General features: G+C 26.9%; 2 protein-coding genes across 5 annotated transcripts in view; one reads left to right on the top strand and one right to left on the bottom strand.

Annotated features, from left to right (window-relative positions):
• Window positions 1-575: 575 nt before the first annotated feature.
• Window positions 576-22,855, bottom strand: LOC107452358 (PSME3-interacting protein). The gene is made up of 5 exons (XM_016068819.4): window positions 22,472-22,855; window positions 16,881-17,100; window positions 14,376-14,513; window positions 10,673-10,707; window positions 576-3,212 (listed from the first exon to the last, which is right to left on the bottom strand). Exons 1-5 carry the CDS (start codon window positions 22,581-22,583, stop codon window positions 2,965-2,967), a joined length of 753 nt encoding a protein of 250 aa, XP_015924305.2. The 5' UTR covers window positions 22,584-22,855; the 3' UTR covers window positions 576-2,964.
• Window positions 22,856-22,942: 87 nt separating this feature from the next.
• MESK2 (misexpression suppressor of KSR 2) overlaps window positions 22,943-23,905 on the top strand; it is a 44,266-nt gene continuing 43,303 nt past the window's right edge. For 2 of the 4 annotated variants that reach the window (XM_043049415.3, XM_043049411.3), the window contains exon 1: window positions 22,943-23,058. The gene's annotated coding sequence lies outside the window, so the exon portion shown is untranslated. Of the gene's footprint in view, window positions 23,059-23,173; window positions 23,428-23,905 lie in introns of those variants that run through there. The other 2 variants (XM_043049414.3, XM_087167298.1) reach the window with 2 other exon arrangements.

The raw sequence follows: 23,905 nt of genomic DNA, 5'->3' as shown, positions 1-23,905 counted from the left end.
TATACAAATTCATGCTTGGAAAAAGATAGTATAACATCATTAAAAGTACATTAATCAAAAAACTCATAATAATTATTAAAATAATAACTATTAAATATTATTTCTAAATATTAAAAGCAACATGCAAGTCTTTTTCATTAAATTTCTGTTATTTAATACTTTCCAACCTTGTTTCTGATGCACCTTTAAATGATGAAATTTTAATTATTATTTATTTAATGTTACTTAAAATGCTCTATTATCGTTTGTAGTTAATTTTTTTTTTTAAAGTCAAGACATTGAGTTTGTTCTTTTAATTGCATTATAGGAAAAATGGAACTTAAAGAAAGGTTTGAATATAAATACATATCAGTGACCGCCTACACTTAAAATTATATTTCACAAAAGTCCGCTTTTTCTCCTTCCACCCCCACTCTAGGGGTAGCGACATTTCCAGTGTCCCTCACCCTCATGTCAGGGGTCAATCAAATGCATGGGAGAGGAATCAGAATCATGACAACTTTATAATTCGAATTAAATTGCGTACATTATTCCTCTCTCATTTAACGATAATGTTTTTCTATTCTGTTTCACTGTTCTATTCTGTTTCAATCTTCCCATCAGTCAGTAATAGGGACTTATATTTCCTCTAAGTGGGGGGAGAGAGAGTTGGTAGCATTTTCACCATTCACCAAGGAAATATTAAAGTTTGTTCAAAATAGAGACGGTTATTTATCCATTTTTTAAAATATAGATACAATAAAATTATCTATTTTTTCGATTCCTACTATTCTTGTTCTCTCTATATCTTGCTCAATTTTTCAATCCTTAATAAAATATTTTTTATTCATAAATTAAATGTAAGTATTTTAGAGAAGAAAAATTGTAATTATTTAATAAAAAGTAACTAAAATAAAATTTTTCTTTGTTGACCTAAGGAGGAATTGACTTTAAAATTTTTTTTTCTTTCTTCTTCATATTGCTTGTTTAATTGTAAATTTCATTACACAAATATAGGGTGAAAAATTGTAATCTTAGAAGGGGCCTTAGAGGGTCTCCCAGCCCCCCACGGTCCCTGATACATATATATAAATCTATTTAATATATTACATTAAATAGTAAATATACGAAGAAAAGTTTCAATATATATAGAATACAAATGATTTGGTGGAAATTACACTTTTGAAAAAATAAAACACACATTTCAAAAGACAATTTTGGAGGAAATGCATAGCTTTTCAATCACTAAATACAATATTTTTTTGAAGTTACTAAAAAAAACAAGGTTGATATGCTCTTCAAATTTAAAGAAATGGTGCCAATATTGTAATGAAAAATTAACAAAGTTCTTTTTAATAGCTTTCAATTTTAACATTAAATATGCATTCTAGCTCATTTCACAACTAGATACATGGTGTGGAGGTGAATATGAGTCTATTACAAAAAATACCTTATTTTCGTACTTTAACTAAAACTACTTTAGGGATCATAAGAATTCTGAAGAAAGATCGTTTTTTTTTTAATACATACACTAACAGTTTTGTTGTCAATGCAGAACACAATAATTAATCGAAACACTAAACTGTAATGGGGTTGCCACTCAAATACGGGGAAAAAATTCACTGCATTTTTCTTGTACATATTATACACTAGGAGTGCAGGCCACATGCGGCCAGCCAACGGTTGACGTGCGGCCCATGAAAACTTCTGAATGTAACAAAACAATTTATTTTAATTTCGTTTTATTAAACTTAAATTCAAATTTTTATCAATCTATAAAATATGTATATCTTTTCAACTTACATTCTGCAAGCTTCTTTTTGGTTAGAATTTATACACTCCCTAATATTTATGTATATATGCATATATTTGATAAATTGATGATAGTAAAAATTGGAAATAGTTTTTTTAGTTTTAAATTAATTCAAATAATTAAAAGTATTTAATTTTCTGCAAATATGTTATTAAGTTTACAGATGAAAATATTTAGCGCTTAGAACACTAATGTTTTTATAAAAATTATCATATTTGCCGCAAATGTGACTAAATATGCGTGCGGACCTTCGTTAATCTACCTGCAGTGAAAGAGGCCCTCCACTCAAAACGGTTGTGTACCCCTATTATACACAATATAAAGAGGAAGCACACAATCAATGTGCTCTTGTATGAGTGGTATGAGTTCCATTTAACTATGCTAGTTATAATTGATGGAAAAACTTGAAGAAAAAAACTGAACATACTTAAAACAAATAATGCTCTAGTAAATGAACTAGTTTAATATAGCTGAAATATCATCTTAAATATATCATGGATTATGTTTGACAGGGTGAGTAGCCAAATCTTTCAACAAAAAATAAGCACCTTTTAAGTACTTTTTTAGCACTCAAAAATATTTTTAAGTACTATACACATTAACAAAATCTAAAATAATTTTCAAAGACTTTACACGCTTATGATAAAATAACTAGTTTCTGACAAATAAGTTTTTTTTCTTGATTACTACTAACCACCATAAAAAGAGAGATTTTTCAGTTCGATTTCAGAGGGAGGAAAATGAAGCCGGAAATTAAGAATATCTTGCAAAATGCAGCAGAATTGCACATGAGAGTGCAAGAATCTCACCGACAGGTCGTCGAAATAGATTGTAGTTGAATGAATTGTGAAAATGCTGAATAAAAAACGTGAAAAGCACGCCTTTGCATAATACATGGCAAAAATCGACATGGTAAAGAAAAAAAAATTCATTTCGGAAAACGGTAAATTAAGCACTTTTTAAAAACACCCAATGAAAAAAGCACCTTTAAGCACTTTTTAAAAACGCTACACACCATGTAAGAAACAAAATTCCTTGCATTTTCCCTGTTATCTTAGGTGATTTAAAAATTCCCCGTATTTTCCCTGTGGAGTGACAACCCAGTGTAAAGATTTATCAACATAATCCATTGAAAAAACAAACAAACTTCATAAACCATTCAGTCATTTCAGTTATCGTTGCTGCTCATGTGCAGCAGCCTGTACAACTTCCGCATTCCTCCTCCCCAACAAACCATAATCAAGATCTTTAGGATCTATCTCTGAATCAGAAGAGTTGTCGGAATCACTGCTGTCGGAATAAACGCCAAGTCCTGGAAGAACGCCGAGGCATGATATGATGTTAGATTTCTGATTCTGCAGAGCTTTGACTGGTGATTCATGGATTTGGAGATGAGGCCGCTTAGCATCGTTTTCTTTTCCTTCACAGAATACAAAATATGGATATTAGAAAGAAAAAGGTTCATTCAAATATACGACATTGTTGCTGAACCTTACAGAGGCTTTTCTATTAGGAAGCAAAAATTCACAGGTAATATTTAAACCTGTATTTTCGGCAGGTATTGAAATATCCCAATATATTTCAAACAATATGGAAAATTTGAATCACACATTTGAGTATTTACTTTTAAATTCTAATTTTTGGGGTTTTGATTTCTCAATAGTTTTTAAATCCGACTAATTTTTATACGATATTATTTATTACAACAACCTGATCTAGAAACGAAGCACACATTAGAAGAGTCCGATTCACGAAATTTTGTTGTCAATTTTTTTCGGCAATTACTACTATGGATTTCATGATTTTTAATCATGTTTTTTATTGTGATGATTATTCAAAAAATGCGAAGAAGGAAATAATTTGAGGGTTTCCCCCAAACAAAATACAAGAATATCACTCAAAAAATTATTAAATTAAAAAAACACATTTTATATGCATATATATATTTTTAATCACAGCGCTTTTGTTATTTTAAATTAGTAACATATATGTTTGTTATTATTAAAAGTAACTTGCAGAATAATGTTATTGCAAGAGAGTTTTGTCGCAGATAGCTCAAAAGAATTCTGCCACAGGGCGAATATTACATAAGCATGTTTCCCCACTGCAGGGTTGCCACAGTAAAAAATGAACAAAAATAGTTGCTTTTAGTAGCCTTAAGCATGAAAATAGTTGCCTAAAACTATAAAAATAGTTTTAGGCAACTATTTTTGAACAGGAGCAACAATTTATCAAAAATAGTAGCCAAATAATTAAAATTGTAGCTTAATTGTCAAATACTATGATAAGGACTGGTTGATGTCAGAAATTTTAAATTGTGATACATCGTCCGTTAGACATCGCGATTTAGCATATGTTCAGAAACTACCTAAGGGAAATCAATAAAAAATAAATAAAAAGGAATAAATCTATTACAAAAGAAAATATTAATTCTAAACATATTCTACTATAATATCAATATCATTGCTTAATTTTTTCAATTAAAATAATAAAGAAGTCAAAGTAAAAGCAAACCCAAGATTTATTTCATTTTTCTTAAATTAAAAATGATTTAAGATTTATTGGTTTAAAAATAATAATACAGTAACAAAATATTTTACTTATGTGTATTCAAATTAAAAGAAAAAAAAATGAAAGTAGAAAACAAACCAAAAACTGTTCACTTTAGAAAAAAAATTTTTTTTTTAAAATTATTTGTAGGAAAAAAAACATGCTTTTGAAACATCATTAGACCTTCTTTTATTCAATTACTTAAAATAATATAAAGTAGTATTAACTAATGGTCAAATTCTGTACTGAATAAATGTAAAAATACTTTTACTTATCGATTATAATTTTCGTTTTTGAAAATAAAATTGACTAAAGAGTTATTTCTTTAAAAATGACACTGACTATCTAACAAATTATAAAACGAAAAAGTATTGAAAGAATTTTAATAAAATTTAAAAGAAAAATACTTGCTTTATTTTAATTTTTTATAAATAAAAAGAACTGAACATTTATTGGTTTAAAAATAATCAAATTATTATACTTACCTACATTAAATAAATTTGAAAAAAAAACTAACTTTTTATAACAAAATTAAGTATAAAATACCCCTATTAAATTGTATCGCTTAAAATGAAAAATAATAATTGAAAAAAAACCAATGTAGAAACTTTTTAAATTTTCATTTCATTGATCTATTTAGTTCAGAACAAAAGTTTAAGATCACAGCGATTGTGCAGCAATCGCAAAGTAACAGTAGGTCTACGAAAAATAAGTATAAGTATAAAAATAACTTTGCTAAGAGTAAAAAAGTCTCCCAATAGTCGCCTATTCCTGAAAATAGTTACATTTTTAGCCTTTTCAGGCAAAAAAAGTCGCCATAGTTGCGTAAGGCCGAAAATAGTTGCAAATAGTCGCATTTTAGTAGCCTGTGGCAACCCTGCACTGTAATAAAAAACCCTGTGGCATAATTTTTTCAAGCTATCTACGACAAAACTCTCTAACACTAATATCTTTCGGCAAGATACTTTTTATAATAACATATATGTTACTAATTTAAAATAACAAAAGAGCTGTGTTTATATAAAAAAAAACTTATATAATTTTTTTTAATTGAACACGTAAGAACTTTTTAGTCTTATATTATGGGTGTAATTCTCGCATTTTGTAGGGGGGTAGAAGCAAAAATTATTTCCTTCTTTGAATTTTGTAAATAATCATAACAATAAAAAACATAATTAAAAATCATGAAATGCGTAGTAGTAATTGCGGATAAAAAGATCGCCCCACGAAATCACACTAGTCGGACTCCTAAAATGCGTGTTTCGTTTCGAGAAAAAATGTTGTAAGCAATAAATAACATCGTATAAAAATATCAGGTTTAAAAACTATGGAGAAATCAATAGCAATAACTGCCAAAAATTCGATAGAATTATTGTTTTAAAAAGTAAATACTCAAATGCATGATTCGAATTTTCCATATTGTCTGAAATATATCAGGATGTTTAAAAACCATGTAAAAATCACTATGAACAACTGCCGAAAATACAATCTAAACAATGCATCGATTTAAGATATTATCGCTGTAAATTTAGGGCGTCCAAAAGTGATTATCTAAATTACATTAATTAGGAAATTTTACGAAGATTACGTTGTAAATTTCTGTAGAAAAGAAATCTCTTTCTGCAATAATGTAGCATTGATTCTGCCAAAGGGATAAAAAGTAAGCAAATCTCAAACCCCTTCCCATGTTTAAAAAAAAAAATTTTTTTTTTTTTTAAAGTTTTTGCTTTAACTTTGATTTTTACAGTATTTTAATTAAATGCAATTTTAGGTTTCTAGTTTCGGGAGTACAGTGTGAAAAAAATGTACCACACAGAACACCTTGAATAACTTTTGATCTAATGAATAGATATTCAAGTTCTAGGGCTCAATCTTATTGGTTCATGGGGGTAATCTCAAATATGCTAATTAATTAGTGCCGACGATATTTTAAAATACGAAATCAGGCACAAAAACATATTTTCTCTGAATAAGCATACTTTTCTTTCAACTCCAATATCTGACCCCTAAAATATAGGGAGTAACCGCAATCTGAGAAATATGGTCCCCAAAGTTTGGTTAGGAGAGCGATCCAAAGTTAAGACCCCTCAATGTTAAACTAATTTTTTTACATATTTTGCCATATCACAAAAACATTTTAATTAAATTCAGAGCTTTTTGCACGCATTTATAAAATTTGTTAAGATAACTCTACACAAAAAATAAATTTCAGTAAATATTTATTATTTTATTTAATAATAATTGGAAGAACTTTGATTGCAAGGTATAAAATTTTTTGCATCATATTAAAATATGTTATTTTGTATGGCAAAATACAGCATTCCAGTGAAAATGGTTGAGTAGTTCTTGAGAAATCGAATTTTAAAATGTTGTACGATTTCTCAGGAACTATTCAACAGATTTTGCTATGTAAAATTACATACATGAAAATTATTAAAAAAATTGCATACCTAACAATACAGAATGTTTCTATTATTTTTAAACAAAATAATAAATATTTATTAAAATATAATTTTTGCATGGAATTATTATCGGACAAATGAATTTTATAAGAGAATAGAATTTTTTTTCAGATCGCTTAAAAATCGAGATATAGAGAAATACGCTAAAAATCGAATTAACATTAAGGGGTCTAAACTTTGAATCACTCTCCTGAACAAAATATTGGGACCCTATTTCCAAGGTATCTGCCACATTTTAGATTTTCAAATTCATGACTAATTCCTAGAATTTTTCATGACTTAATGAAGTTACTATTTTCTCCGACAAAAACACAACAAGAAATTTAAAAAAGCATTATAAGAACATAAATTGAAATGATAGGTATAATCAAAACTGTTATACTCCGCATCGTTATATTTAAAGATTTTAAATTTAAAAAACTTAGTAAAGAAAGAGTTGAAACACAATAAAATAGCTGAAAAAATACAAAAGTAAATAATTTTTTCTGCAGAATTATATTCTAAATATACTTTTCTTGTTCATCAGAAAGAAAAGAAATACTCCTGATATTTCTGCTTGCTTCAGCTAGAATTGATAAATTGATAAAATAATAATAAAAAAAAAATAATAATAATTCTGAAATCACAGAAGTTTAAAAGATACTTTGCTCTAGAAATGAGGTTTTTTCTTTCATTTTTTGAAAGAACACCATAATTTTTAAAGAGTATGATAAAAACATTTTATATTTTAATAAAATATGACTGTGAGTGGGGATTTTATTACAAATTCAGATATTCGGAACACCATGAAATGGGGGGGGGGTATTTCTAAATTCCATTTTAAAAATTAGATTTTTCAGTGACCTAAATCCATGACTTTCCATAAAAAAATAGTTAAAATCATTACATTTCATGACAAATTTTGTTCAACACCAAAATTCATGACTTTCCAGGCACGCGGATACCCTGTATTTCCCAGATTACAGCTACTTCCTATATTTTGAGAGACAAAAATCCGAATCCGTTGAAAAAAATTTATGTTTATTCAGAGAAAGTACGCTTTTGTGTCTGATTTCACAACGTAAAATATTGTCTGCCCTAATTAATTAGCATATTTGAAGTCCCCATCTCGAACCATTAAGATTGAGTTCTAGAATGTGAAGATTCCATAATTAGTTCAAAAATAAATAAATAAATAACATTGATTTAAAAAAATTACTTACATCATTGACTAAATGATTAACACAAAGTGGTCATTTTTTTTGCATACTTTACACCTTTAACAACACAGTTAGTAAAGATCACAACAGAGCCGTCTTAAAAAAAAGCAGGGCCCCATAAATGTTTTGGGCCCCTATAACATGTCATACTATTTAAAATCAAACTAAAAAACTTGACATACATAAATTCAAGAAATTTCAAGATATGGAATAATTTTAACAAACGTAAATACATTTTTATCACTCCAAAAACTCAATGCACAGAAAATAAAGCATTTTTAAACTATGCATAATTTTTTTTTTAAAAAAAAGAGATGCTAATCAATTGCAATCCTCAAATAATAGTAATATAATTTTTAAAATCAAGAAGCTAATTAAAATAATTAAATTAAAAAAAAACCATATGAGTTTAACAAATAAAAAAAATTCAAAAGGTACGAATTATTTCGTCATGCTATTAAAGTCCGATATTAAAACATCTTTTATAGCACATCAGATATAACAGTTTATAAGTTGCTGGTCCATACTGCTATGTAATTCAAAACTCTTTCAATTATTACTTTACTTAACTAATTATAAATGGTAAACGAAGTTGATGGCGGAGTTTAACTAATTATAATGCTAAACGGAGTTGGTCAAGCATATCTAGAGAAATAAGTTAAGTAACTAAAAGCTTCATTTTAACGTAGAGAAATAGATTTCAACTGACTTTTTAAATTTTCCTGGTGACAAACTGTTCAAATTATTGGCGTCTGCAGGATAATCATTTACGATTTATAGAAAAAAATGCACACTTTTTTATATGAGAATATATTTATCTTAAAATATATAGAATGCAATGTTTTTGCTCTTAGTTTTTTTAAAAATAAAATACATAAAAAGTGAGATTTTCAAGCACCCCCGAGTGCTTTGGCCCCCCGGGAAATGAGGGGGGGGGGGTGCCCATTTGTAAAGACGGTACTGTTTCGGGATATGAAATCATGCACAAAAACATGCTTTTTCAGGATAAACATACTTTCTGTAGGTGGATTCAGATGTGCATCCAACAAAATATTGGGAATGGCTGCAATCTTGAAAAAAGAAATCCACTGGTAACATACTCACGGGAACTACTCAAAGTTTGAGTCTCTTATATCCGATTGAAATATGAAATTTAAAGAAAATTGAACCAGAATCTGACAAATTGTTTCAAAGGAATGTATTGAAATTTTTTATTTTTTTAGAACTATGCAACTAATTTTAATTAAACAGTAACTTTTGTAGTAGAAAATTACAAAGTGTAAAATGAAGAAATCCTTATTCCACACATTAATTTTTTTTTATAATTAATATTAAATAAAATAATAAATAAATTATAAAAATTTGTTTTTGACTGGTATATTATTTTTGGTTAAAAATTAGTTCTATAATTACGTGAAAAAACTTATGACGTCAGAACTAAGCACAGAGTAAAATTAACATTTAAAGAGCTTGAACTTTAGATAGTTCGCCAGAATTAACTATTGTAGCAACAACTTTAACATTGTAGTTAGATATATATATTTAGAGGTTAAAAACATGTATAAACCAGAAAAAAAGAAAACCAATTGATGTTTATTCAGAAGAAAACATGCTTTTGTAACTTCCTTCACACTCATTAATTAGCCCATTTAAGGTTTACTATTCAAACTTTTAGGATAGTGACTTTTGGTGAAAGTTTGATAGTAAGATCAAAAGTTATTATTTTTTTTATTTTTTTATTTATTTCGAGTTATGTATTATTATAAAGATAGTAATTTCTTATTGTACAGTGCACAAAATAAAAATTGCATATTACGACTCAAAATCTGAATGAAGAGCCTCACCATGCTAATTAATTTGCTCAACCACTATTTTAAGTTAGTTATGATTTAGTTATGATTTAGTTATATTTAATTATAATTTCAGTCAAATTTTGTCTTTTAAAAATGCATGCCTCAAAATGATCGAAAGATTTGAATACAATAATTTATTTTACTATTATTAAAAAATTTAATAAAAAGTGAGAAATAATAAGTGGTGATTAATTTTTACATTGAATTATCTTTGGAATAACAAAGTTTATAACAGTGAGCAGTACCACCTTCACACATGTGCACACCAGAGCAGTGCCCGGGGGCCCTTTAATTTTTACCTTTAATAAATTGTATTAAAAAGATAAGAGTAAATAACATTGCCTTATATTTTTCTCTCTCTACAAATAGGGATCATGCAATTACCAATAATTTGAATAGTTTATCACCAAGAAAACTTAAAAAGGCAACCAGAATCTTTTTTATTTATTTAATTTTATTCTTACGTAACAATGAAAACTTTAGGTGCTCGTGCGATGAAAGATGTTTAAACAACTATTTTGTTTGACAAAATAATTCATACCTTTTGATTTGTTGTACTCTTATGTTTCTTCAATTTAATAACTTTTATTAAGTTCCATGGTTTTGAAAAAAGGTGTTTCATAATTTTATAATTGGTTAGCATCTCAATTTCTTTCTTTTAAACTATGCATACTTTGAAAATGATTTGGCGTTTTTTAACTTAATGGGGAATATGTTCACTATATTACAAACTCTTTTTGTTATTCAACAACCTAAAGTGGGATACAATTTGGAATTCAATAATTTAGAACAAGAAGAAAATAAAAGCTTGATTACCTTCACTTTTGTCAGGACTGTTAGAAGAACTTGATCTGCAAAAAAAAAAAAGTTTAGAACACATGGGAATGTATTTCTAAGCTTTCAATAATTACACTCTTTTATTATTAAAAGCTTGAGGCAACTTTGAATATTAAAAAATATTCAGTAAATGCAATCAAAGCAAGTCTTAATATAATTCTTTTAAAAATAGGAAATTACATTTAGATAATGAAGGTAGTAAAATATACCTATTTTAATTCCCTAATTTATAAAAGTCTCAGTCATTTTCAGTAAGTTTCTGTTATTGTCTGTAAGTTTCAGTTATGCTTCAGGATTGTATATTTCAGCTAATTTCTTTCAAATAAATTTAAACAATCTTTAATAAATAATCTCAATATCAGGGTTGGCTTGATTTAAATCACTTGACTTAAATCATGATTAAAATTACAATTTAAATCACTAAATTTTTTTTAAAAAAATAATTAATTTGCCTCAAGTGTTTTTTTTCTTTTTTTTTTAAATTTATGATATTATTAAACTGATATTTTTATAATTATTCCAACTTTTTTTTAAAGTCTAAAACTTATTTTACAAATATATATTTAATATTTATATACAGTGGAGCATCGTTTATACGACGATCACTTATACGACGTTTACATTTATACGACGTTTTAGTGTGGTCCCAAATCATTCATATTAATTTTAATGTAAAAATATATCGTTTATACGACGCACAGAATCGGTTATACGTCGGTTTTTAGATTTTGTTCACGTTTATTTAATTTTTTATTTTTTCTTGTGTGTTTTAAAAAAGGGCGGAATTTGCCAACATGAAGAAAAGGGTGCCAACAAGAATGCTTGGATGACGATCGTAATTTTTACTAGATGACTGAAAAAACTAGACAATGTTATGAAGAGGCAAAAACGAAAAATTTTGCTATTCATCAACCAATGTCCAGCGCTCCCATCGATACTAATTATTTTGGAAAATGTAAAAGCTCTCTTTTTTCTTGCAAATTACACAAGTGCGCTTCAGCCATTAGATTTGACCGTGATTAGAAATCTAAAATTGCATCATAGAAAGCAGTAAGTTCAACTCGCTATTCAAAGCATTGTAGAGACTAATAGCAAGAAAATATAATTAAAGGTAACATACATTCAAATTGCTCACTGAAATTTTTTGTTTGCTTGGTTATTTGTTTGTTTTGCTTTGTCTAATTTAGAAATTTATGTAAATCAACACGTTAAACATTAAAATTAACTGAAAACAGAGTTAGTTTCAGTTTTAGAAGTAAAAATCGATTATACGACGTTATCGTTTATACGACGTTTTTCGGTGGTCCCTTCGGCGTCGTATAAACGATGCTCCACTGTATATATTTAATATTTATACATATATTTAATATTTATATATATATATTTAATATTTATACATATATATATATATATATATATATATATATATATATATATATATATATATATATATATATATATATATATATATATATATTATATTTATATATATTTAATATTTATAAATATATTTAATATTTAAATATACATTTATAAATAATATTTAATAAATACATTCTTCAGGGTAATTTTTTTGAACAATGTAACTTCATTGATAATGAAGGTTTTTTAAATAAAGAAAATAATAAAAAGGGGATAAATGTAAACAATTATAAATCAAAATAGACTAAAAAGGAATAATGGCAATTAATCGCACTTTTAAGTCATCACGTTTTGACACAATCAATTTTAACAGATTCTTTAGTAAATGTATGTTTAATGCGCTTTCTTTTAGCCGATTTTATCGTAAATATAAATGATTTTTTTAAACAGTTATTTCAGCTATTCTAGATGATTTCGAAAATCCCGAATTTTTATTACGACGAGAGTTTCAGATCGCAAATTTAAATAATCACTTTTTGTGCACTTTATTTGTGACAATTTCATCTTAAATCTAAGTGATTTTTTTATCTTTTTTTTTGTAATTCTTTCTTTTTTTTTTAAAATTTTTTTTTCGGCAGTTATTGTTATTTGTTCCCACATATTATAAAAAATTCCAATTATTCGTTAGAAATACATTTAAGTCAGCTTTAAACGTGGATATGTCTTTTGCACATAAATGAATTGCCACTGAAGAAGGCACAATGACTGAAAAGAGAACAAGTAATGTAATTTTTTTTAAAAGTTAATTTCTACTTAGGTCAACAAAGAAAATTTTATTTTAGTTACTTTTTATTAAATAATTAAATTTTTTTTCTTCCCTATAAAACTAAATTTAATTATATGAAATTTAATTAATGAATTAATATTTGAAAAAAACTGTATTTGAACTTGAATGGATGAATAAAAAAAGTATTTTATAAACGATTGAAAATTTGAACAAGATATATAAATAGATATAGGGGGAAGTGTGAACTAATAGCAGGAATTGCAAGAAAAAAAGGCGTGTGATATCAAACAATTATAAAAGTATAAATTTGGAGACATGGACCACAAGTGCTACCAGGTAATGTTCTTTATTGAAATTATCTGACACAGCAAATATAAAGTAATTAAATATTTTAATGTGTCGAATAAACTATTTTTTTCTTTTTGTTTAAATAGAGTTTATAAGTTAGAAAATATCACCGATGTTATTTTTAATATATGTGAGAAACTGAATCGCTTATAATAAAATTCAAAACAACGACTAATGCTTAACCCATCAAAAAATTCCATTTTGTATTTCGCTCATCCTTTTTTAATTAATGAATTAATATTTGAAAAAAAAAAAAACTGTATTAACATCGAGTGTCATCTACAACAAACTTAAAAAAAAAACATTTTAATTGAACTTAAGTGAATGAATAAAAAGTATTTTATTAAGAACTTAAAATTTGAACAAGATATAGGGAGAGTGTGAACTAATAGTAGGAATTGAAAAAAAGAAAAAGCTGATAACATTTGGAAAGAACCAGCTTTTCCTCGTTTCTTCAGAAAAAAGTTCTGGCTCCATAAAAGTTTTAAAAATGATATAGTAAAAATTACAATGCTTTTTTTTACTACAAGTAAAGTTCAAATTAAAGAAAAGTGTATATATGTAATATTATATCTTTATACTTTTTATAATTTTTTCACACCTTAACATGTGTACATCTTTGTCGGTGATAGTCCTGTCTCTGACAATCATAAAATAAGTAGCAAAATTTAATGACTATTAAAATTATTAACTAATAAAAGAAAGAAAGCTAAAAATTAACTTACAAAAGGAAAATGCTAACATTTAAAATAAGCTGTGCTTCATATTTCATTTATTTATTTTATAATATAAATATATAATTACATAATATAAATATATTATTATATATATATTTATATAATAAATAAATTAGTATAACAAATAAATTAATATAAATACATAAATATAAAATAAATATATAAATATATTTTATTGCATGAATTAAATAATTATAAAAATAAATACAAGCTAACAATAAATGCAACTAACAAAACAATAGAGAAGTATTTGCATAGTTCAAATTATATTAAAATTATCAAAAGTTCATAACAGAATCTACTAGTATAAGACATAAATAAATTCAAAGAGAAAAGAAAAAAAAACAAAAAAAAAAAAAAAAAAAACAACAACAACACATTTATAACAATAATATTTCTTAATTTAGAAGGTAGATAATATAACATTGGGAAAAATAATTTAACTTACGCTTTCCTTTTTAAGACCCCTGCCAGTAAAGCATGCTGTGACTTTTTATTTGCACCACTTTTTGGCAAATTTAGAGCTTGTCGCAAATGCTGAAGCTTTACTTCCCGTTCCTCTTCCGTGAGGTTGGTTACTGCTCGCCTAAAGTAATAAAGAAAAAATAATAAAAATAAATTCAAATAAATTTGTGCAAACATAATTTAGCAGATTTTAAAGACTGTAAACTAAATTTCACTCAGCAATAAATTAAAATCCAATTCAGAAAAAAAAAATCGAAACTTTAAATACATAAATAAGGCTAACAGCAATAAATTATCTATAGATACCTATTAATAGCATAGTACAGTTTGTCTAGGGAAAGAACTCTCCCCACCACAAAGTTTGAGGGTCTCTGCTGCTATGGAAACAAGAATAGTGCATTTCAGGGAGGGTAGCTTCTCTTCACTCTTTAGCTAACGCAAAAGACCGAAGAAAAGATTCCTTTTCTCAGGCCGACCCGAGTCAAGACTTGTCCTAAATAATGACCCCACACACCTACTTAAAATAGTTATACCCCGTTACCATAGTCACTGCTACGGGACCAGATGAATGGCTAGAGAAGTTCTTAGTTTAGACAAACCATATGCAATGAAAGATCAAATTTTCTTAACTAGAGTTTGAAAAGAATTCTAAATTCACAAGCAAGCAAGTGATTGAGATCGTAAGAGTTTCTAAAAATAGCTTTCATCTGAGTAGGACTGTTGAACACAGATCCATTAGAGTGAAATTCAACAACACCTTTTCAGATGAGACTTATTTTAGAATACGGCTACCCAATTTTAGGAATTACTTTAGAACTTAGAAGCAGCTGTCCTTCCTCGATAGATTTACTATGGAATCGGTGTGAGTTGTAAACGAAAACTCAAATGATAAATTTTTTAACAAAAATATTGGATAAACTTTATTACAACCAAATTTAAAAAAAAAAAAAAGTAGGACATTATTTTGCAACAAATCTGAATTTGTAACAAAATTCCCATTCACAGTCAAATTTTATTAAAATGTAAAATATGGTATACTTGGAAAAAAAACTAACAAAACATGAATGAAAGAATATGATTTCTAGAACGGAACTATCTTTTCAACTTTTGTGATTAAGTTTTTTTTTCCTTACATTTTCTAATTGAAATTTTAGCTGAAACCATTCACAATTGCATTTTTACTCCTAAATAAGAATAGAAAAATCAGGAGCTTTTCTCTTTCCTCTGGTGAGTGAAAAATGCATCTTTTGAATATAATTATGAAGAAGAAAAAAATCTTTAGAACATTTCTGCAGAAATTTTATTTTTACTTCATTATTTTTTATTTTTCATCAATCTCAAATAAGAAAAATAAAATCAGGAGCATTTCTTTCCTCTCCGCTGTGTGAAAAAGGTTTATTTTAAATTCGAATTTCAGAGAAAAAAAAATTTCTGCAGAAAAGAGAACTAATTTTTTTTACTTCCTTCAGGAAAACTTTTTCTGCAAGAATTCCATAATGTTCTGCGACAATGTTGCCGCGATTCTGCCATGGGGCCAATACAAACATTTATTTTAAACTATTAAAACATTCAAATATTAATAACAATTACAATAATACATTTAAATAAAATCAGAGTCTCAAAGATAACTATGTTTCTTGAGATGTTATCTTTAAATGTCCATATTTACAAAAGGATAGTAGATAAGAAAAGTACCTAATTATTTTTAGAATGATGTAAATTTTAAATACAAATCCACCCTGTCGCAGAATTTTTTCGGGTTTTCTGCGACATACCTCTCTAATACAGATACAGTAAAATTTTTTTTATTCTAATATTATGGGAAATATTCTAGCATATTGTAGGGGGATAACACACTATTTCCTTTTTCACAGTTTTTTAATTCATCATCACATTAAAATTTTTTTTAAAAAAAAAATGCGAAATCCATAGCAGTAGTAACTACTTAAAAAAAAAGAAGAAAAAAGATTGATGACGAAATCAAGCGAATCGGACTCTTCAAAAAGGGTTTAATAAAATGTATGATTTCATTTTGGAATTCAGGCGTTGTAATAAATAACATCGTATTAAAAATATTGCATTTAAAATATTGGATAGTAAAAGCTATGAGGAAATCAATAGTAATAACAGCATAAAAAATAGAAAGAAAATTTCTACAGAAAAGAAAACCAGTTTTTTTACTTCATTATTCATTATTTTCTAATGAAAGTAGAAAAATCACAAGTATTTCTCCACTTCGATGCGCGAGAAAGGCATCTTTGAATATAATTTTAGAAAAGATCTTTCGAAAATTGCTGCAGAAAAGAAAAGTAAAATTTTTTATTTCTCAAAGGTAAAATCTTTCTGCAAGAACTCGGTAACGTTTGCGACAATGTCGCCACAATTCTGCTACCATGCAAATCCATTTTCAACAGCACTTTTAATAAAATATTACAGAATTATTATTTAAAAAAAAATAATAAATGAATAAAAAAAGAAGAGAATGAACCTGAATTCTTGAATTTCTTTTCGTTCTTCCTCCCAAAGTTTTGTTTCCATTTCAATTTTCGTCTGATCAACTAACTCTAGGAAGGCCACTTCATCATCATCTAATCCCCGGATGAGGTTCTTCAAACGACGGCTCTCTTCAAGTTCCATTTCCTTTTTATCTTTTTGCTCTTGCAATCGTTCATAAAGAGAACGAGGATCATATTCTTCTTCAGGGGCCTCTAAAATATGTCAGATAAATATTAATATACAAAAATGAAATAAGTTATATATTTTGTAAATTCCAGAATGGGTAGTTTCTTTAACTAGGGGCCTGTCTAGGTTTTTTTGAGAGGTATCTATTTTAGGAAAACACAAAAATACGATTAAGTAAGAAAATATTTTTAAAAATTGTCAGAACAAATAAAAATCATTTATGACTGGTAAGTTTCGATATATTTTTTCTTATATATTCAAAAATAGCTTTGCTATTGTAAAATTTTGGGCTTAAAATTGTATCCAAATTTAAAAATCATTGTCCATAGTTAAATTTCAACTTGAATTTAATAAAAACATGCATTTAACAGAACTAGCACTAAAAGTTATTTTAATTATAAGAACATTTTTGACTGGGTCATACAGAAAAAAGTTTCATAAAGAAAAAAATTTTTCATAAAAAATAAAGGTCTTTTAGAATAAATTTAAAATAGTGTTTAAGATAATGTTTGACTTTCGACTTCATGTACAGTTTATAGAGGGAAAGCATCATGGTTTCTAATTAAAAAACTCAGCGAAAGAAAAGCTCGCTTTGATAATGGCGTAAGCAATGGGCTAGGACATTGCACTATCTGATCAAAAATGTGCTACCTTTTCGTAAAAGACAGCTGGCGGAAAAGCTCCTCCTTTCTATAGATTGCAACGAGAACTTTCTTTTTAAAAGAATTTTGTAAAACTACCATATTTCCCAAAGTTGAATTCCTGAAGGTACCGCTAAACGGTAGTAAATTCACCCTGGACAGACCCAACACACACAGAGGTAAAAACACTGTTCACAGAGGTAAAAACGATCATGGAAGAAATAGGTTTTTTTCAACCCAAGACGGGAATTGAATATTTTTTTAAAAATAATTAACTGTAATATAATTAAATAACTATTAATTAATTAAATAACTTATAATCAATTAGATAACTATTTTTTAACAAAGAAATATCAAATATTGAAAGTGTTTATTGAAACAGTTTATGAAATCTAGTATAAATTATAAATAATAATTCTCAAGGCAATTGATACATCATTTTTAAAAAAACGTTGACTGAAACGCAATAGGAAAAAATAAATTCCATGAATCTATGGTTTTTATTAAGATTATTATAATTTGCCTTAATTTCAATTAAATGAAAAAATTTAATTAACTTAAAAATTTGCTAGTTTTTTTTATGTTTGTTAACCCTTTCGAGCCGACTGTCACATATATGTGCCAGCAAGAAACGCGCTCACTTCCCGGCCGACACACCCGCGTCAGAGAGATTTCTCGTTCACCCCCGACCGTCACATATTTGTGCCAGCGTTTCGGAACGTTTTAAAAAATGAAATTTCTTCCAAAAGATGGCACAGTATGTCCATATGGTTTCAGATACATGTAGATTTGACCTTCTACTCAAGATGAAAGTACAGTCACGTGGTTTTTAGGGGAAGGAGTGGAGGGGGGGGAATGTTTTATGAGGGCTCTTTAAATTAGCACGTGATATTTATTTACAGCAAGTAAGGGAGTTTTTTTTTTCTCTCGCTACTTTCGACTTTCGGATTAGTTTTTAGTGGATAATTAGATCTTGCAGGCTTGAATTTTTTTTCTTTTTACCGTTAGAATGTCGAAGCGTCGAAAAATTTTGACTGAGCTGGAAATAGAGGAAATTATGCAAAATATTTCAGATATTGATTCTGAAACAGATTCGGATAGTAGTGATAGTGACACTATAATGAAAATAAAATGTGTAAAATATACATTTAAACAAGAAATAACTTAAGTAAATAAAGTATCCATAGAAATACATATAAAGCATATGTCACTTAAATACTCTACAGAACAATATTAAACAACGCGCTGATATTTCGGTAATTTCATGGAATTAGGCTTAACATCGAAAAACCCTCCGGCCCTGGGGAGACACACGCTAGAGAGACTGCAGGCCTCAGCGCGCTTTGCGTCGCGAAAGGGTTAATACCAGAGTTTTTTGCAAACCCTATTTTTTTATGTTTGTTTAGTATTTATCATCAAAATAAGTTTATACTACTTAACTTTTGTATTAATTTTGCTGTTTTACTATCTCAATTTATATTTTTTATTTATTTATCCATCTTATTTATGATTCATTTTTTAAAATATAAAATTGTAATAAAGCACTTTTTCGTATTTTTTTCCCTTCTGTTCTTAAAAATGTTCGCCAGTTCGTTAAATATACCATTTAATTATTTTTATTTAGCATTATTTTTTATATCACTTAACTGTTGGTAAAAATGCATTATTTTTTAGCTATTAATTCTTTTTAACTTAATAAGGATTAATTTTAATTAAATATGGATTGTCTATATCTTTACTTTCTTTATAGAACCATTTGATATTTGGAGCTAAAAATATTTTTTTAATAGTTATTTTCTTTTTAACACAGTTTTACTCAATTAAATTTTACAATCATATGGCGCTTCTCTTTCCCAAACTATATTGCAACTTAATTGTTTTTTCTTATCAAGTTTTAAAATGACACAAAAGGTAAATAAGATGGTCCTGCTATTTTTATTAATCCAATTTTACAACTGACTGACCTGCTTCAATCCCTTCCAACCATCTTTTGTAAATACCAGGGTTCGTGATTTTTTTAAAAAAAAATCAAAAAAGTCAGATTTTTTTATATTTAAATCAGATTTTTTTGATTTTTATTCAAATACACTGTAAGAACTTTCATTTGTGATTAAAAAAACTTTGTAAATGTCAAAATTAAATTAATATTAAAAGTATATTATAACAATATTTTAGAAGCTCCAAGTTACTAAAATAATTTTTCATTATAATAGATAGCTTTGAATGCATAGCAACCATTCTGAAATAAATGCTTAATTGAAATTTAAAGAGTAAATGAAATAGAAAATTTAAAGAATACTTCAGGGGTCTGTCTAGGATTTTCTGAGAGGTACACCTATTTTCTGAAAATTTAGACATAATTTGTGAAAATTAAAAATCATATAAAAAAATCAAAACAAATATGGTAAAAATATGGATTTATCGTTTCTTACGGGACACAAAAATAAAATTTTAAGAAAATGTAGACATTCATAAAAAAATAAATAAATATTTAATCTATATATTTTTATATTAAAACAATTATTTTTAATTCTATATCAAAATAGATAAGTTAAGCTAAAATTTTTTTTTTTAAATTCTATTTACTCATTGGAATTTTTTTCCACAAAATTTCTTTATAGAAAATCAGATAATGTCAAAGATACTGTAAACATATTATAACCCTACTGCTAACATAACCCTACTGCTTCAAATAGACTTTGAAGAGAAGAATGACACTATATCAGGAGAAAAATATCTGAATTCATCAGCCTTTTTTTTTCTTTTTCTACTTTTGGCATATTAGGGTAATTTCTTTTTAATATAACCTCAAGCTTCAGAAATATACATTTTCCACCAATAAAATATAGTGTAGATTTTAATTCCTAGCTTTTTCATTCTAAAGGTGGAATTTTAATTAACATTATTTGCATTATTTTTTGAAAAAAAATCATGCTTATTAATTAAATTCTACAGCTATGCAAGTCTATATTAAGACAACATTAAATGTTTACTTTAATCTGTACTTTCAATCTCAAGAATCAAAACATTTTTAAAAATGTAATTTCAAATGCGTTGGGATTTAACAAACACCAAGAACGAAAGTAATTTCGTTAACTAAAATTAATTAATGCAGCAATTTATTTAAAATAAATTTTAAAACTAAGAAAACAAAATAATAGAAGTATCAATAATTTAAAACACTGATTTTTAACTTTCAAAATCAATATATATATTTAAAAAGAAATAATTGATTTAAATCAATGATTTTTTTAAAAAAATCATTTGATTTAAATCATGATTTAAATCAAGCTGATTTAAATCAACAAACCCTGGTAAATACCACAATCATTATGGATTATAACAAACATATTACAGACCAGAGTTGGCAAGGTTTAAGACAGAATGGATTAATACGCGGTTTAAACCGTCCTGTCCAAAAACAATTTTGTCTTAAACTGTACAAAACATTTTATTCAAATTATGACACAATTTTAAAAAAACATTGCAAAAAATAAAAGGTTAATTTTTAAACAAGAAACAAAATGAATTCAAGTTTTTGTTTCATTAAGAAAGTTTATTATTTTCAATACAGCATTATTTATCCTTATGCAAAAACATGATTTATCAGCATTAAAAGCATATTTAAAGGATAATATATTCACTTCTTTTGTTCAATGAATTGTGGAGCTTCGAAAGTTAAAAATCTTTTCCTATTAAATCATATTATTTTCCTTTAATAAGTTGAAGCAAATTGTATAAAAAGTATCAAATATTTATTAATATATGTAATTATTATGAGTACAATTGTTACATAAATAGACATTTTACCTTTTACCAATGTTCGAGGTTTTGGGCACTTTAAGACAGTTTTAGTCAGTTTAGAACAATTTAAAAGAGTAAAACCCATGCGTCCTGTCCAAAACCAGTTTAGGGCGTCCAAAACACGAACCCTGTTATGGACTATAATTTATATAACATGTTAATAACTCAATCATTAATAATGTAACAGATAAAAATTATAATTATCTTGAATATCATAAGTTATAAGAATTATGGAATATGAAATCATTGCGTGTGTTGATAAATTTTGTTTCGATAGGAAAAATATTGATTAATGTAAGAAAATATAAAGTAGTAAAATTAGAAAAATGTTATGTATATTTAAAAATTAGTAATTCTTCTCCAACACGTACACAGCATTAAAATTTGTACTTGTTGGTACTATGCTCACGTTTTGGATAATTTGAAAAAGCAGTTGCCAAACTAAAAACCCACATGTCTAATAAAATACAAAACATTAATACCAAGAGAGGTCATAAATTCCTAAATATCAATGTGTCATGATCTATCACACTAACTGCATTCTCAAGGGTGCTTAATGGTTTTTAAATTTGTAAATTTAAGAAAAAAAAACATACATAAATTTTTTTTTAAGGGAGACTACTAGTTACATCTTTTGAGTTGGTTCTTTTCTATGATGTTTTTTTTTTTTTTAAAGTCTCGCAACATGGAACTCCCCCTTTAAAAGTAGTTTTGTGCTTTAAATTTTTCTCATCAAACATTTAAAAAAGGTTCTAAAGAAGTATTATGGAAAATTTGACTTAAAATCTAAGAGTTTGCAGGTCTGTGGTTGAAAAGAAAAATAATTAACTTTGATGTATATGGCGAGTTAAAATTGTATGCAATTCAGTTTCAACCCTTATGAAATAAAATCAATCATTAAATACTCAATATGTTTAATAATAAATGAAATTCAGACAAAATCACAGGTAACCTAAGGGATCATCAGGTTTTCGAACTTTTTCCCACTCTTCTTGACGTTTCTGTTTAAGAGCTTCTACTTCAGCTTCTGTAACGAAGTTACGTTTCAAGCTGCTGTCAGTCATATTGAGTTCAGTAAACGACGAAATGAACTATTTTAAAACGAAGATGAGAAGGTATAGTAGTTAATAAATACTTATTCTGGAACAGTACATTTAATTTTGATTACTTATTTTTAAAAATAGTAATCTTATAAATTCACAGAGCAGAGAAGCTTCTATAAATATATTTATAAAAAAAACTTCCTTCGCTTTTCTTTCGGTCAAAAAAATCTTATAACAAATATTTTGGATTGATCATGGTAGATTGATGTGAATTGATGATCTTCTAAAATATCACTTGTTCTAGCTTTTAGCTTTGTAGGCTCGCATATAATTTTCGAATGTACTAACTGCGGCAGTGAAAATAATCCCTAAGATTAAACCACTTTCACAAGGACGTTCGTTCATTCGCGACTTTTCTTGTTTTTGTATAGTTTAGGTTTTGTTTTCTGGTCAGGGTAGGGCATAGCTATTTTTAAACAGGAGTTAATACGTCAATGTAAATAGTTTTTTTAATTCATTGATAGTTAATCATAAATAGTTAATTGTAGAAAATAAAATGTATTACAATTCTTTATAAGTTGTTTTAAAAGTTGAATGTAATGTTTTAGTGAATATTTGTAAAAATTGTATTTTGTTGAAAAGAACGTGGATTCTTACGGCCGTTCAATGAACCATTTTATATAACCTTTCGTACTTATCTAATAGAAAAAAGGTTTTTCTTTTTGCACGATCGTTAAAAAATAATTAAAATTAATACTGTATTTTTAAGGAAATTATCATCACGAAGAACGACTCATTTTATTTTTTATACAACTGTTTCAAAAAATTATTACTCTCTCAATTCGTAAGCGTTAATAATGGAAAAGTAAATTTTGAAGGACTTTACGATATATAATAACTATTTATTTAACTAAGCTTTCTTGTAAAATACCTCATTTTTTCCTGTATTCATTTTTAGTTATAGTAATAAAAATGAATGTATAGTCAATTATTAAATAGCAACTTATTTCTAAAATAAACAGCTGTTTAGAAATCTACCTCATTTTTTGCTATATTTATGTATTTTTGTAGAAATTGATGATGGAAATGAAGTTTTTCATCATTCCGTTTAACATGAAATTAACTTAGATTTAAAATATTTTTTTTCAATGTCCATCTGATTGACCCTTGTCATTCAGGTATCAGTTGGGCAGATATGTTGGCCTCTCTTTCATGAGCACCATACTAGGTTGGTCAACATTCCTTCTACAGTAAGCAGGGGTCTGTCCAGGCCGAATTTACTACCGTTTAGCGGTACCTTCACAAATTCAATTTTAGGTAAAACGGTAGTTTCACAAATTCAA

Source organism: Parasteatoda tepidariorum, chromosome 7 (genome assembly GCF_982258835.1).
Source record: "Parasteatoda tepidariorum strain Cologne lab strain chromosome 7, Ptep-v5.0, whole genome shotgun sequence".
Classification (NCBI taxonomy): Eukaryota; Metazoa; Arthropoda; class Arachnida; order Araneae; family Theridiidae; genus Parasteatoda; species Parasteatoda tepidariorum.
Note: the sequence above shows the minus strand (reverse complement) of the source record. Positions and strands in the feature narration are given on the sequence as shown.